Source organism: Mycteria americana, chromosome 10 (genome assembly GCF_035582795.1).
Source record: "Mycteria americana isolate JAX WOST 10 ecotype Jacksonville Zoo and Gardens chromosome 10, USCA_MyAme_1.0, whole genome shotgun sequence".
Taxonomy (NCBI): domain Eukaryota; kingdom Metazoa; phylum Chordata; class Aves; order Ciconiiformes; family Ciconiidae; genus Mycteria; species Mycteria americana.
In genome coordinates, this window is record NC_134374.1 from 19160023 (window position 1) to 19174736 (window position 14714).

The following is a 14714-nucleotide window of genomic DNA, read 5'->3' on the forward strand; positions in this document are numbered from 1 at the left end:
CCTGTCCGCGTGGCCGTCCCAGTTCCCTGTGGGATTTTGCCACCCTGGGCCAGCATCTCATCGTGGGACATCCCTGTGCTTCAGACAAAGGGATCCACCAGCATGGAAAAGCCATGTGTTCATCCGAAAACAAAGAGTTCAAGTAGAACACCAGGGAGGGGATAGCGCTGGGTTCCATGGTGGAGGAGCGAGAGATCAATGTCATGATGAAGGATGGCCAGCAACCGCTGCTTTTGGTTTAAAAAAAAAAAAAGGGAAAAATTCCCTAGCTATCTCTCGACGGTGGGGAACGCCCCATCGCGCCGGGAAGCCTTCCAGCTCCCTCCGCTCTTCAGAGCTGCGCACTTTTCAAAAGTACAAAGAGCTTCTCATAATGTTTTGCCTTGTGGGTACGTCTATGATTAATTCCGTGCAAGCATTACTGGTGCAATAACAATCCTGGAGGTCCTAAAACTGAAAAAGGAAACACATTTGGCTCGTACTTCATACACAATCACTTACACTTAAGCTATTGATAGTTGATTGGGATCTGTAGACTGCTGGGCTGGTGCCACTGGGTTTCTGAGCGCGTTCAATGGCTGGAACAGACAGCGAGGCTGTAGGTTTTGGCAAGCTGTAGGTCTCATTAGTCAGGCTGACTGTATCTGACACGAGAGATTCCCATCCACCAAGATGAAGCTCACTTCCCTAGGCTTTGGCTGACGGCCCAACAATATTTACATGAAGGACAACAGAGGATCAGTGTTAGATTAAGGCTGTGAGTTTCCAGTAGGCAGACAGTTAAATATTCTATTGAAATACTCTTTTGATTATTTAGATAATAATGAAGTTTATGCGTGTCCTTGAGAATTCTGGGGAAAGGCAGTTGTTTTATGCTAAGCATGCAAAGATGTGTTTAATCTTGATAATAGGAGTAAATTATGTATCAGCATTTATAACCTCAGCTCCTTTATTTCTCACTTGTTGTGGGGAAGTGCCAGAAACCTCGCAGGGATGGGAGAGCCGCATTGGGCGTGTGCGCAGGAGGAGGGGGCAGGCGGGGGTCTCGCCTGCATCCCCGCTCCTGCCGGCACCCCGGCCCTCCGCATCCCTGCGGGGAGAGGATGAGGATGGGTTCTTCGGCTTCGTCCTGGCCAAGGGGGGTGCCGGTTGCGGTAACACATTCGCCGTGACCCCCCAAGGGGTGTACATCGGTACGGCTGCGGCGAGGGCAGGGATGCTGCTCCGACAGGCGCTGGGCCAGGAGCTGGCCCCGTGCAAGCGGCTGGGAATTGCTTCTTATCTCCCCCAACGGTAATTTCTGTTTTGTTGGATTTTTATCAGAATTGTCGAGTAGCTATTTTCTGAGCAACGCCTAATTTTGTATGGGACTTATTGCTGCCGTTGGAATGTGGCTGCCTGGCTGGTCCCGCGTTACCCCGACAGAATATGTGAATTTGTCTGGTTCGGATTTGACAATAGCGGAGAAAAGTAACCTTTGGATTCATTTGTTTTAGTGACTAAAGTCCCATTAAACGGAAGGCAGCTGGTGTCAAAGGCATAAACGGAGACAAAGTTTTGCTCCCAATTGTGGGAAATGTGTTTAAACAGACTAGAAATGTTTCCATCTCTGCAGGGTATAATATACTCAAATGGTTACATTAACATGAAAAAAATATAAGAAAGAGTGTATTTAGGACAATCCCTCTGTATCCAGTGTTAATGAAATTGAATTCCAGTAATGAAGTCAAAGGGTTGTATTCTGCACTCATGCAGCAGCACAGTAGCTGCCATTAGCATTAATGGGAGCTGTGCCTATGAATTACCGTGCCGTAATGGTTCGAGATGGAAAAGGTCTATCGGATCCCGGAGTGCTCTCCTCTCCGAGGACCGGATCCTGCATCCTAACATCGGTTAGGATGCTAACGAGCCCTGTATCCAGGTGTGAGTAGCGGAGTTTCGGAGGTGAAATCCCCGCCGCTCAGGGGCCAGCCCGAGCTCTACAGACCACTTAAGAAAAGGATTAATTGGAGTTTAAGTGGTGTGTTCTGCCGGCCCTCTGAAAGGGAATTAATTTTGCCGTGTGAATGAGGTGGGGATTGGCCCGTGGTCCCAGATAAAGGGGGGCAGCCAGCATTAAATTGCATTCCAGCCCATAATACCTTCTGGTCTGGCTCCACTGTAGTGCATGGCGTGCCCAAACACCGGCTCCTCTTGCTTCGGGTCCTTGCCCTCCTTCCCACAGCCTTCTTCTCGTCCCAAAGGCTTCGGCGTGCCTGGGAAGGCGTTTCTCCGGAGAAGATCTTTTGCATCAGATCTGTCCTTAGCCCTGCGGTGTGTAGTTAGCCGGGCACCCCAGATGTTTCGGTGTGTCAGTCTTCATTCGCGATACAGGGACTGTTCTGCAGAAGAAAGGACGTTATAAATGGTAATATAGAGCAGGGGAAGAGGTGAATGGGCCAGCCCCCTGGCTGGTGTAAATCAGTGTGGGTCCTCGGTGCTTCCTGGGAGCTGTGTGTATCTGCAGCGGCCGGGAGCGAGCCCCGTCGCATCTCTCCATTGACCATTACAGAAGCGCTGCCGTGAGCTGCATTCAGCCGTGGGTCCTTATCAGCAGTTGCCTGATAAATTAATCTAATTCACATCCCTTGTTTCATTAAAATAATTCCTCGCAGGCATTTGCTTTGTCCGAGCACCGTTGACCTCCTGTGTTGGGACAGACAATCCAGGATTAAAAATACAGCATTTTTTAGCTTGCATAAATCCCAAACAATTGCGAAAGAGAGGAAAAGAAAGGCTCCTCGTTGCTGTAAAGAGCATTTGTCACTGTCCCTGGTTATTAGTATCCTCTGAGCATTGTGCAAGGGAAGCCACGCCAGGATTACATTTCTGCATAGACTGGAGATTTCTTATTAGGAAAGGCAAAGAAGGCTCTGTAAAAGCCCATAGGTCAAAAATATAATACACTATTCCCCACCTCTTGTTTCCTGATATTATGCTATTAAGGGAGATAAGGGAGAGGTGCAGAGTCTTAATTTATAAGCAGATGATGAACCATGGCTGGGGACTGTTTGTATTTTGCTCCAGCTTATTATTTGCGGTGGATCGCTGCTCCCGAGCTGGGAACAGCCGCTCCTGGTGGGGCGGAGGGGAGGTGGGCTCCCCCGGCATGCCCAGGGTGGTGGGTGCTGCACGGCGGCTCGGGGACACCCTCACACCTTGTGGTGTACATTCCCCAGAAAATTAAGGTGCCGGAGTTGAAAAGAAACCCTGAAGCAGCTGGAAGAGGAGTGTTAAATAATGCAGTTGCGCATTGTCCGTGAAAGATGGCTAACCATGAGTAAACATCAACAGCAATGTTTGATCCCTTCATGTTTACTATTTATTCATATTTATTATTCATAAATTCTGTCACAAATGTTAGGCCCGCACCCCAGTGAGACATTTGTATTTTATTTTAAGTTTGATTCTCCCCCCGCTTAGTTTCGTGAACTGAGATTTAATGATTTGCTTTTCCACATTGTTCCCGTGCTGGCTCTCCCTGGCTTTCCTCTTCTTCTTTCAGGAAGAGATTTCTAACATGGAAAAGTGATATTTGAATAGATTCCCCTAAGGCAATCAATTTACTTTTAATTTGTCTGGAACTAAGCTTTTCTTTGTTGCAATGAGAAAGGATTGAAACTGCTGTAAAATTTATTAGCTTCCAGGAAGATTTTGAAATGAATTTTTTAATGATCGTGCTGTTTGCTGTACCCAGGAGCAGTGTCATCGTGATTACAGTATAATCATACGGTTGCTGAAGAAACACCGAAATGTGGAGATAAAGCCAGGCTCCTGCACGAGGGTACCTGCGGTACCGGCCCGGGTACAGGCACGCGTGCCCTGCACCGGCACAGGGCTGGGGGCTTCGGGCTGGGGCCGCTCGGCACGATGCTCACCCGTGCACCCCCTGCCCCGTGCACATCCCAGCCGGGCTGCGATTCTTCCAGTCGCCTTTTTTTTCTTATTTTTCATTTTCAAGCGACTCCTCCGGTCCTTTTCCTTGCTCCCCATGTAATAGCACAAATGAGCTCTACTTACTCACCTCGGCAAAGCTGCTCTGACATGGATTGGATTGAACTGAGCGGCTGTTTGAAAATGGAAACTCCAGGGACTATTGTCATCGCCCAAATTGCACCTTAGATTGTATAACAGCACATGTCATCTGGCCATTTATCAGGAATATTACATTCCCAGGCACTTGCACCTTGCTACGATTTAACTTTGTCTCTTTGGCCAGCGCTGCGATTCCACTGGAGATAATTCAATTGCTCTGAAAGCTGAATTGGCGCCTTGCACGCCGGCTTCACGTTGCTCTGCTGCAGGTATGCAGGCTTTGGATAGGAGACGGAAAGCACTTGGACACCCTGGGTGCTCGTTAGTCCTTCCGTTTAACGAGAGAAGGCCCCTCGCAGGGGGGAGCTGGAGGCTCTGTTGCTCCAGCGCCCACCCCGTGCCCTCTGCCAGCTCCTCCTGGGCTCCTCTTGGTTCCCGGCTCTCGGGCATCCCCATCCCATCTCCCTGCTCTTCCGGCCGAGAGCTTTCACGGTGAGATTGGGAAGTCTGAGGGTGCAGGCAGCAGGGTGCTCGGACCCCTTGGATGGGTGCTGTGCTGGGCTCAGCGCTGGGAATTAGGGCGCTCGTGGTGTTTCATGTCACCTTCCTGCTTCTTGTGTCACCGCGCCGTTGCCCCCGGCTCCCGTTCTCCACCGGCGATGACGGCTGCCCGTCTGTCCGCAGATAAGCCGTGGGTCTTGTCGTTTCTCCCACCAGGTCTTTCTGCAGGCGCTGGTTCTCGGCAGCCCGCTGCCTGGCTCAGAGCCCGCAGGCAGCGCAGGCAGCGCAGGCAGCGCGCGTGGCTGGCTGGGCTCGTTACTAGTTGCCTTTGTGCTGGTCCCTCGAGGTGCAAGTAGACAAGGTTTGAAATCTGGAGCTCCACATGGGTTTTGCTGTACTTGTTAAGGAAGATGTTTATTCCAGGGGTGGCTGTTGCTTTTATTTTATTTCATATTTGCTATGTGAGAGCTTATGTTTAGCAATGACACATTTTTTTCTGCCAAGCCTGACTTCAAGATAACTCCTCGCCTCTTCATGGCGAGGCTTCTGCCAGGGTGTTTTGCACCTGGGGGGAATAATTTTAAAAGCGACCCTGCCCTAAGGAGCTCTGAAACGAGATTCCGGATTTGTGCTGGGTGAAGGCAGACTGGCCGAAAAATGGACGCTGCTGCCGAGGGACCCGCGCACCTCGCGTGCCGGACTGGACGGCCGTCACCCACGCATGGCACCTGCCCCCGTGAGCTGCGCAGCGTCTCTCCGGGCAGCCTGCGTGTGACACAGCTATCCCTACCGCCTGCTTTGCAATGGGACTCTCCCCCAGCGCGCGCGCTGTGCTCGGCTCCTTAGAAAGCCCAGCCCAGCTCCGAGTGGCTTGCACAGCCCCGGGCCGCGGTGTTCCCCGTCCCTGAGCCGTATCGGCCGGCAGGTCCTCGCCAGCCTGGTGCATTGGGCTCCTCGGGGACTCCTGTCCGGGGTGAGGTGTTTGCTCGGTGGCTCGCGCAGAGCGTCGCCGACGCCGCGGTGCTGCTCACCCAGCGTGCTCCTCCGCCGTTTCCTCCTCCCTTGGCTCCCCGGCGGGCAGTAGTTTCACGCCAGCTTGCTCAACCCCCCGTCATCGGTGCGCCGGGCACGGAGGCGGGAAGCTGCCTGTTTTGGCTGCCTGCCACTCGCCACGTGGCGCGTGGTGCGGTGGTTATTACCTGGGCTTTGCTCCTTGCATTAAGAACATTTTTTAGTGCAGACAGTAACAGTCATATTGACTAGGGCAGGTCTAGGGCTGTAAAAGAATTTCCTGTTGTCCTATTTCCGATTGTCGAAGCGGTAAAAAAAAAAAAAAGACAGAACAGTACAATAAAGAGCCCGTGAATGCGAATGACCGTCCTGGGTGCCGTTGGGGCTGGGCGAGTCAGAGCTAGCTGCAAAGGGCAGCGCCGGGAGCGGCACCCGGCAGCTCCGTGCCTGCCCCTGCTCTGGGGCAGCAGCTGCTCCTGCAGAGGAGGAGGATGGGAGGTGGCAGCCCTGGATCAGCCCGCCGGAGGAGCCCAGAGCCCTCGGAGCTTGCCTTGGGACCTGGGACAGCAGGGGAGCGCTGGGGGTGTTCGCGCGTATCAACAGGGCAGGCTTGCGGCATAAAAATAGAATTTAATGTCAGTGACGGGGTTAGAGAGCGAGGGGTGGGTAGCCGAAGATCCTCGTTCTGCCACGGAGAAGCGGCTGCTGCTCAGGGCCCTGCGCTGGTCCCTGGGTCTGCTGCCAGGTCTGGGCTGGTCTGGGCAGCCCGGACACGCGTTGTCCCCAAGAGCAGGACGGTTTCTGGCTGCGGGACGTGGTCTCTGCAGAGCAAAGCTGAGACGTGCGGTGGGGACGGGAGCAGGGAGGCAGAATGTGCCGTGGAGCTACCTGTTGTCTTCAGGTCTGCGGATGGCTGGTGACATCCTGCCTGTCAGCCTGGTGTCTTTCGTACTCGTTACGTTCCCTTCATAAAATAAAAGACTGAAATGGTATAATTTAACGTAATGCTTTTCATCTCTTCTCCTGCCTGCGTTTCAGCTGCCGCTGGCGCGACTTGCAGACAAGCATCTCGGTGTCCAAAGCGGATCATCTCCCCAGCAGATAGGCACTGCACCAGCAGTCTTTAGTAAAACTGCTCTTAAAGCACAGGTCTCTTTCTAGGGTTTGAGGAATATCCACCTGCAGTACAGTAATTGGTGAAGCCCTCGATTTGTTTTTAACCGTAAAACGTGCCAGCTTGGAATAAATGGATCGAGGCAAGACAAAACTGCCCGTGCTCCGCCCGGAGTCACGTGTGCCTTGGCTGCGGTGGTCCCGTGGATGTGGGGCTGAGCCGTGGCGCTGGGCTGGGAAGGTAAGGAGCAGCAGCTCCCCCCGTGCCTTCCCGCGCCGGACCGGCCAGCCCAGCGCGTGCCCAGAGCTGGCCTTTCATGTTTGCGGCGAGACTGAAGTGATGCGTGCTCCAGCAACACGCCCAAGGTCACACAGCACAATAAATCAGTGTCTCATCGGGGATGAGAACCCAAGATATTTCTGTAGCCCCTCCAGCCATCTCCAAGTCCTCTGCTATCACAGCCAGACTACACAACTTTGTATGCCTGTAGCACCCTTTTGAAGTTAAGCTGTGGATAAATAGGCAGACAGCCACTTTCTGGGCAATTTTTCTTTTTTTTTTATTTTGCTCAAGTACTTGAAAGTAACAGAATCAAAGTATAAGAGCATGGGCTTTTAGATCTCGGTGCAGGTTGTTCTGCATGTAAGGCTCAGAGCATCCTCCTCTCAAACTGCTGTAAAGGTGGCTGCCGAAACCCAGACCTCCTACACAGCCACCCGGCACCGTGCTCCGCACCGCCGGGTAGTTGCTCTGATGTAGGGAAAAAAAGCTTATGTTTTACCCATAGATTTTTCAATTAATTGGCTTCTTCTCCTTTAAAAAAAAATCCTTTTTTTTTTTTTTTTCTTTTTGAGGTCTGCCTTTTACTCGTTTATTCTCTGTAAGTGTTAAGCTGCTCATATTTTGGTGCATTGTGTTATGTGCTGAGAATTTTTATCAGCCGCCCTAGTGCTCGAATGTGGTGGAAATACCAATGCGTCTGAGGAGCGGAGGTTATGCACACAGATGTACAAAGCATCAAAATGAACGGTTTGCAGACGGACGGGAAGCAAACCCAGGCTGAGTCTGCACCTTCGCAGGCTTCGATCCATCAAACCGGCACCGACCGAGCGCGGTCTTGTACGGCTACTGGCATTAGTGCTTTAACGCTGCTTTGCGTATATGTAGGTTATGATAGGAAGGAGCTACGTCTTTGCGTAGGGAAAGGTTGTGCTTTATGAGGGCTAGTTGCAATTACAAGTTCTTATCAAATGAAGGAAAAGTCGTAAGCTGAGACTGAAAAGCAGCCGGGAGCCTGCGGTGTTCGGCGGGAGCCACGGTCAGACGCTCAGCAAACGCTGGGGAAGCTGAGGCTCCCGGATTTGCTTTCCAGCTTTGCACTTGGCTGAGCCCGGCCGCTTCCCTGGGCCCCAGTTTGTCCGTCCGTGATGGGAGGTGAGGCCCTGCAATCCCTTGGGGTTGGCCGGCAGCACGGGGATGCGTGCGAGCACCGGGCACGAGGGTTTGCACCCGCCTGGGAGCGCTCAGAGCTGGGCGTGGAAGGTCCTTGGAAAGGATTAAACCACCACTCCATATTTCAGCCCTGTAAAGTGGTGTCAGGACAGCCCTAAGTCGAGAGAAGGGATCTTTATTGCTCTCATATGAATAAAGCCCCAGTGCTAGGAATGACACATTTAATCTTCAGTGGAGTGGGCAGTCTCGGAGATTTATAAAGCCTCTGTGGGAGGTCAGTGGGATTAAGCAAAAAGTTAAAACACAAATATACACCAAAAACCCAAAGAAAACCCCCTCCTCCCTCTGCTCCCTTCCCCCCTCTGCAGAAAGGCAAGCCTAAAAGTCACGTCAAACCAAGCTTAAAACGCGGTGGCTTTTAGCGCTGGTTACTAAAGCCAGAAAGTGCTGACTCGGAGCAGCTCGCCACGTGGGACAGACCCGCCGTGATGGATGGGCAGCCGTAACTCCTTTGCCCAGCTTGCGGGTCCGGTGGGGGCAGATGACACGCAACCTGTTGGAAACTGAACTCCAGTCTTTAGAGCAGCAGAGAAATCACAGTAACAAAAATCCCTCTTCCGAGCCTTGCCTTAAAAATGGTTGCTGTTTGGGGTAGGATAACCGCTGCTGGGGTGGGAGCGATGGGCAGCGCCTGGCTTGGCGGGGCTCCCCCCTTCACCGGCCCTTGTGTTTTCTGCACGCAGATCAGAGCGAAGGATTTCATTGCAGGGAGGAGTGCCGCATCCTGGGCCACTCGGACAGGTGCTGGATGCCCCGCGGCGCCGTCCCCAGCCGCGCCAAGTCCCCCGAGCACGGGAGGAACGTCATCTCGCTCTCCATCGAGGCGACGGCGGTGGACGCGGAGCCTTACGCAGACTGCAGCACAAAAAGGACCTTCGCCACCTTCGGCAAGGAGGGCGGCGAGCCCCTCGCCGACGAGCGGCTCGCCAACCCCAAAGGCAAAAGAACGGTGGACCCGGCCGCCTGCAGCCCCAAGGTGAGCGGCGCCGTCCGCGAGGCGGGCAACGGCTGCGAGGCCGTCAGCCCCGTCACCTCGCCCCTCCACCTGAAGAGCCCTTTGTCCGGCAAGCCAGCGGCACCGTACGGTGCCGGGCACTGTGCCGGCAACCGGGAACGGGAGCCCTTTGGGAACAGTGGCCCTTCCCGGCCGACGGAGGCAGAGCCCCGGGGGGCGGACAGCGAGAGCGGCGGGCAGGAGGGCAACCTCCTCCTGCAGGAACGCCGGGAAAAGGACTCGCCCGGTGCCCGGAGACTAAAAGACATCGTCCTCTGAGCGGCACCCAGCGAGAGGAGGAGGAGGAGGAGGAGGAGGAGGAGGATGAGGAGGAGGAGGATGAGGGACCGCACTATTCCCAGCGCAGATTGTTTTTATCGCTTACCAATGGTTCACAGATTGCTGTATTTAAAAGCTTTCCCTAAATGTATTGTTTATAAATGAAGCTATCGTTAATGTGACAATCCCACTTGTCTCAACAGGCGGCAGGGGTGTGCAGCCGGAGCAAAGTAGCTGGTGTTTTGCTTTTGCGGGGGGCAGCGGGTGGCGGGGGCAGAGGCGAGGCCCCCCCGGTCCTCGGGAGCGCTCGGTATCCCCTCCTCGGAGTTTATATATTTTTATATTTCGAAACAAAGATAAATTTCCATTCCTGGAAATAATTGAATGGCAAATTCCTTATTCGGACGCCTTTAGTAATCACCCCGGCGGTTTTGTAGTCTAGCCAAAATAGCGGCCATTTCTTGTGTGCGACTGTTCAAAATGACAGTCCGGTGAGTTTTAATATTCGCCCAACACGAGGTTGTTTGTATTTTAAGATGTTGCTATTTTGCTATTGACACCCCTGCATTTATGAATCCTTTTGCTGTCACATGCTTATCTGTACTATTATTGTATTTGATATTGCAAATTACCGTATGTCTGGTGATGGCAAAAGGCTTTCAAGCTTAAAAAAAAAAAAAAAAAAGAAAAATCACAATCATCTTACTTAAACCTTGGGGAACCTGCAGTTTTCAGACCCGGTGGAGCAAGCGCTTCTTCCAGCCCCCACCATCGCCGGCAGCCTCCCCCGGCTCTTGCAGGGCAGCGACAGGGCATTACGGGAAGACGTTTTGGGGAAAATTCTGCCTGGATTGCAATTGTCAGATGCACCGTGCTGAACTTTTTCCCTTACCTGTTTCTTTTGCATAATTTCAAGGCAACGCATGGAAAGTTTTCCCAGAAGTTGGTTGGGTTGTTTTTTTTTTCCAGTTCCCGGATTTAGATATCCCGTCTCCAATCATTTCCAAGTCAAAGTGATGGAATTATTTAAGAGATCTAAATTACCTTCTCAATTAGACACACACTTCCACATCAGCATTTCCCAATCGTGATTATGCCAAGTATGTGTGTGTTTGTATGTCACCATGGCATGGATTTTAGACTGTTCTGATTTCTTTCAATCCCTGCATCATAAACAAGTACGGAATGAGCAATAGTGAAGTTAATTTAGGGGCAGACAGGTGATATGTAACAACGCTACTAATTCAATTAATGTGCCTTCTTAATGGAGAAAAAATTAAAGCAATTCATTATTTTTTCTCCTAATTAAGGACTTTTTTGTGTGGGTACAAATTTACTCATATAAAATGGATTTAAAAATTGAGCTACTTTAATAGCCATTTTGTAGAGGGAGAGAGGGAAGGGGTTTCACAGCTCTCTGCCCTCTTGCAGTGATAATTCCTCAGTGAGGTATGAGTAAGGTAGGAGGATTTCAGTTAGTGTATTATTATTATTATTATTATTATTATTATTAACCCTTCACCGGACAGATTTTCCTACCCTAAATAATGTTTCCTAGAATTTAAAATTATGGAAGGGAAAATATATAGCTCTTGCCAATGTTTGCTGTACCAGCAAGTTGAAATTAGTGGTTTCTAGAGAAATAGTCTTTCTAGGTCTACATATCATGATAAAATATTTGTTACTTTGATTTATTTAAATTAAAAACATCAACAAGAAAACAAGCTCCAGTCATTATTATCCTCAAAATAAAATTAAGCTCCGGCCGTTCGTTTCTTCAGGGCACACTGATCCTGCCTGAAGTCGTAGCTGGTCCGACACAGGTCCGCAGTCAGTCTGTTCCCCCTGCCACTTGCCTAGGGCTAGGAATTGGGAAAGAACCGACAAAAAAATGGTCATCTAATGAAATTTGTGACGCTTCCCTCGCTGGTGTTGATGACTACCTCATTCACCTCCCATCCCACGCATTAACGTGATGTCCTGCATCCTTCCGGAAAGCGAACCGGGGATTTTCCCCTCTGTTCTGGAGTTTGAGCCCATTTTTCAGGGATATGTTATTTCTGTTCCTGCAGTGTTTCCTGCCTGTGTACTGTTACTGCTGTCATTTATTTCTGTGTTTTTTTTCCCCAAATGTGTATGTTATTATAACGCAAGCAAAGAAGAAAGGGGCTGGCTTGGGGCTGTTGAAGTAACTGGGTTTTCTGTAACTGTTAGGCTGGGTTTATTCTGATGTTACCTGTTTTTGTCAGCTCTGGGTGGTTTTTTGGGGGGAAGCTTCTCGTACGCCTTTGCTGAGTGACAGAGCCTGCGATGCCCCATCTGTCAGATCCTCTTGGCTTCGCAGGGCCACGGCCCCACGCCGCCCCATCGTCCGCCCCCCACCTCCAGCAGGATGGGACCCGGCCGCCCCGTTGCCATCGCAGGGATGGGGAGCGCGGGTACCCCCGTCCCCAGGCGCCCCGTCACCATCCCCAGCTGACCGAAAAGCGCCGGCCGTTAATTTCTGCTGAGCGTTGCCCTCTGCCTGCGGAGCTGCCACCACCAGCCCGGCGTTCTGGATGAAAAATGCTAACTGAAAAAGAAGAAAGGAAAAAAAAAAAAAAAAAATAGAAACATTTCTCTAATTTACCCAGAGGAAACGTTCCTTGCCACTCTGAATAAAAGCGCAGCCGAGAAGGAATGTGAAATAATTCTGTATTAAAAGGGGGCATTAAAGAGGTCAGTAAACCCTTATGCCTCCAAGAAAATCGTTTAAACACCAGTTTTCTGGGCTGACCCGGGCTGCAGCCAGGGATGCTGAGCGAGGGGCCCTTCCCTGGCACGTCCTCGCTGCGCGGGGCCGAGGGGAGAGCCGGAGAGCGGCCCCGGCTCCGCCGCCTCGTCCATCTCCTGAATATGTTGCTACTCCTGTCACTGTCCCTCTGTGTCACTTGAGATGAGTTCAGGGCTCCTGGGCAAATCGCAGTCTGTCTTGGTTTTTTCCTAGTTGCATCAAAACTGGCCATGCAAAAACATTCAGAGCTGCAGGGCAGGCAGGGTTGGTTTTTATTTTGGGGGGGGGGGGTCCAGATGTAATTATTGTGGTTTTTAATAACTTAAACCTGTCCTCAGATTTGGTTTAGGAAAAATCGCTGGGATCTGTTGGTTTCCTCCAGGCAAACTTGCTCTGCTCCCCTGTTATCCCCCGTTTATCCAGGAGAGCAGCAACCGCCTACGATTCTCCCCCGAGCGTGGCGAGGATGCCGTCTGGAGCGGCCCCGAGGCTGGGGACCGGGGGGATGAGCCCACCCGGTGCTGGCCCCGGGACCCTTCCCTGCTCCCTGGGGAGCCCCCGGCCTTTCCCACCCTCGAGACTGCGCCAGGAGGGCTGAGGGAGGGCTGGCGGGGACGCCTGACGGCTGGAAAAATACCCCCCGAGCTCCGTCCTGCTGAGGTTGTTGCCGTTCCCTGTTTGTTGTGAAGCTGGAGGTGGCCTGTGGATCACACGTTGTGCAGAAGTGAATTCCTTTTTTTTTTTTTTTTTTTTTTTTTTCCAAATAGGAAACAAGTTGCTTTTGTAAAGAACACACTGTCTGATGAATATGTTGAAATTATTCTTGGGGGAAAAAAAAGATCTAATTATGAATGGAAACACATTTGTCTGTCATTGGGGAAAATTGATGATCTTGTTGCTACAGCTGCTTTTGCAGCTACGGGTAATCTCTGATCCAACCTGTGAGTCGCGGTACCCGTCGGGGAGAAGCCCAGCCGACCACGCTGCAAGCGCTGCTGAGACGGATCGGATCCTCTGTCGGCATCAGCTGATGTTCAGCTGATCTAAGCTGGGATATAATCTTCAAACGCATCTGACACAAACTGGTTCGCAGCAGCACGCGCCTCCTCGCAGCCTCGCAGGGCGGCAGGTACAAGCCGCGGGTCTCGCACCGTAACACCGGCGCCTTCCCGACGCGGGAAGAGCCAGCGGCGGCACGGTCGCTGCTCGCCTGCCGGCAGCGGGCAGGGCTGCCGCCGGACTGAGCGCGGTACGTCTCGTCATGGTGTCTCCGTTGCCGAGTATATGAAGAATAAATTGTTGTATATGCTGATATGTATGTTATGTACATTTTCACAGTGATTGAATCATTGTAAACAACAAAATGGAAAAAGGAAAAAAAAAAAAGAATCACCATTCTGTCTATTTTATGAAGATGATGAAGCAGCTTTATTAAATTATTACGATTCTGTTTCAAAATGGTGTACCTGCCACATTGGGTTTTTTCATCTGATGAGAACTTCGTTTTCCACCTAAATGTGATTTTCTTTTCTCTGCTTTGAGCATCTAATGCATTTTAGTATTAAAGCAATTATTGAATAAAATGGAAAGTAAGTGTTTGGTTAAATACGCCTAAGTGGGTTTGCTTTGACGGGCTCCAGGTGCTTGTCCTGCAGAAGCCAGCACACGGCTGGGCACCCGCGTGGTCTGCTGGGTGCCACCCCAGCCCCTTCCCCGTCCGCTTCTCCCGCAGCTGATCCGCTTTGGCACCCGAGAGGCTGCAAACCTCAGGCAGAGCTTTCCTGGCCCCGAGGGGGGGTCGTCGCCGTCCCCACGGGTGACCCACTGGGGCGGGCAGGCTCTGAGCCCCGTCTCGGCTCTGGCCGTGGCAGAGCCTCTCTCCTCGCCCCCGTGAAACCCGGCACGGTGCTGGTCCTTCACACCACCACCCCCTCACCTTCGGCGGAAACACAGCTCCGAGAGGGGTAAGCGTGGGCAGGAAACGCCTCCAACACACACCACTTCTCCACTGAAGCACGGTAGAGAAGAAAAGACTTATTTTCCCTAGGTTTTCAGGAGGGCGCTTTGGAGGCTGTTGGGAGATGGCGAGGAGCATTCATTGCCTCTGAATTAACGGTCTGTTCATGGACCGCTCTTACGCGTGGAGCATCCAAGCACTTCGTGGCTAGCAGGGGTAAATGCCCTCCCCTAACGGCCTCTGCTCATTCAGTGGCTCAGCCGGGGTGACACCGAGGTGGAACTGCAACAAGAGCAGCGGCATGGGGAGCCCCTTCCCTGGCGCGGGAAGATGCTTCAGCTGCACGCCCAAGCATCACCCGGCATGGCTGGGGCCCACGGGGAGCCGGAGTTAGCCATGCCCGGATGGGCCCCCCACCGCTGTAACCCCACGGTGAAGGCTCCAGCAGTGCAGCGGGGTCTGGCCGACTGCCCTGGGGTCAGCTCCGGCACAGGCGTGT

The 14714-nt window shown here is 52.1% G+C and overlaps 1 protein-coding gene across 2 annotated transcripts in view; it reads left to right on the forward strand.

Moving 5' to 3' along the window:
* The window catches only part of PCDH19 (protocadherin 19), a 59190-nt gene extending 46179 nt beyond the window's left edge, over window positions 1-13011 (forward strand). For both annotated transcript variants that reach the window (XM_075513522.1, XM_075513523.1), the window contains exon 5: window positions 8896-13011. In XM_075513522.1, coding sequence (XP_075369637.1) covers window positions 8896-9485 — 590 coding nt within the window. In that variant the 3' untranslated portion in view covers window positions 9486-13011. The remainder of the gene's footprint in view (window positions 1-8895) is intronic.
* Window positions 13012-14714: the final 1703 nt, after the last annotated feature.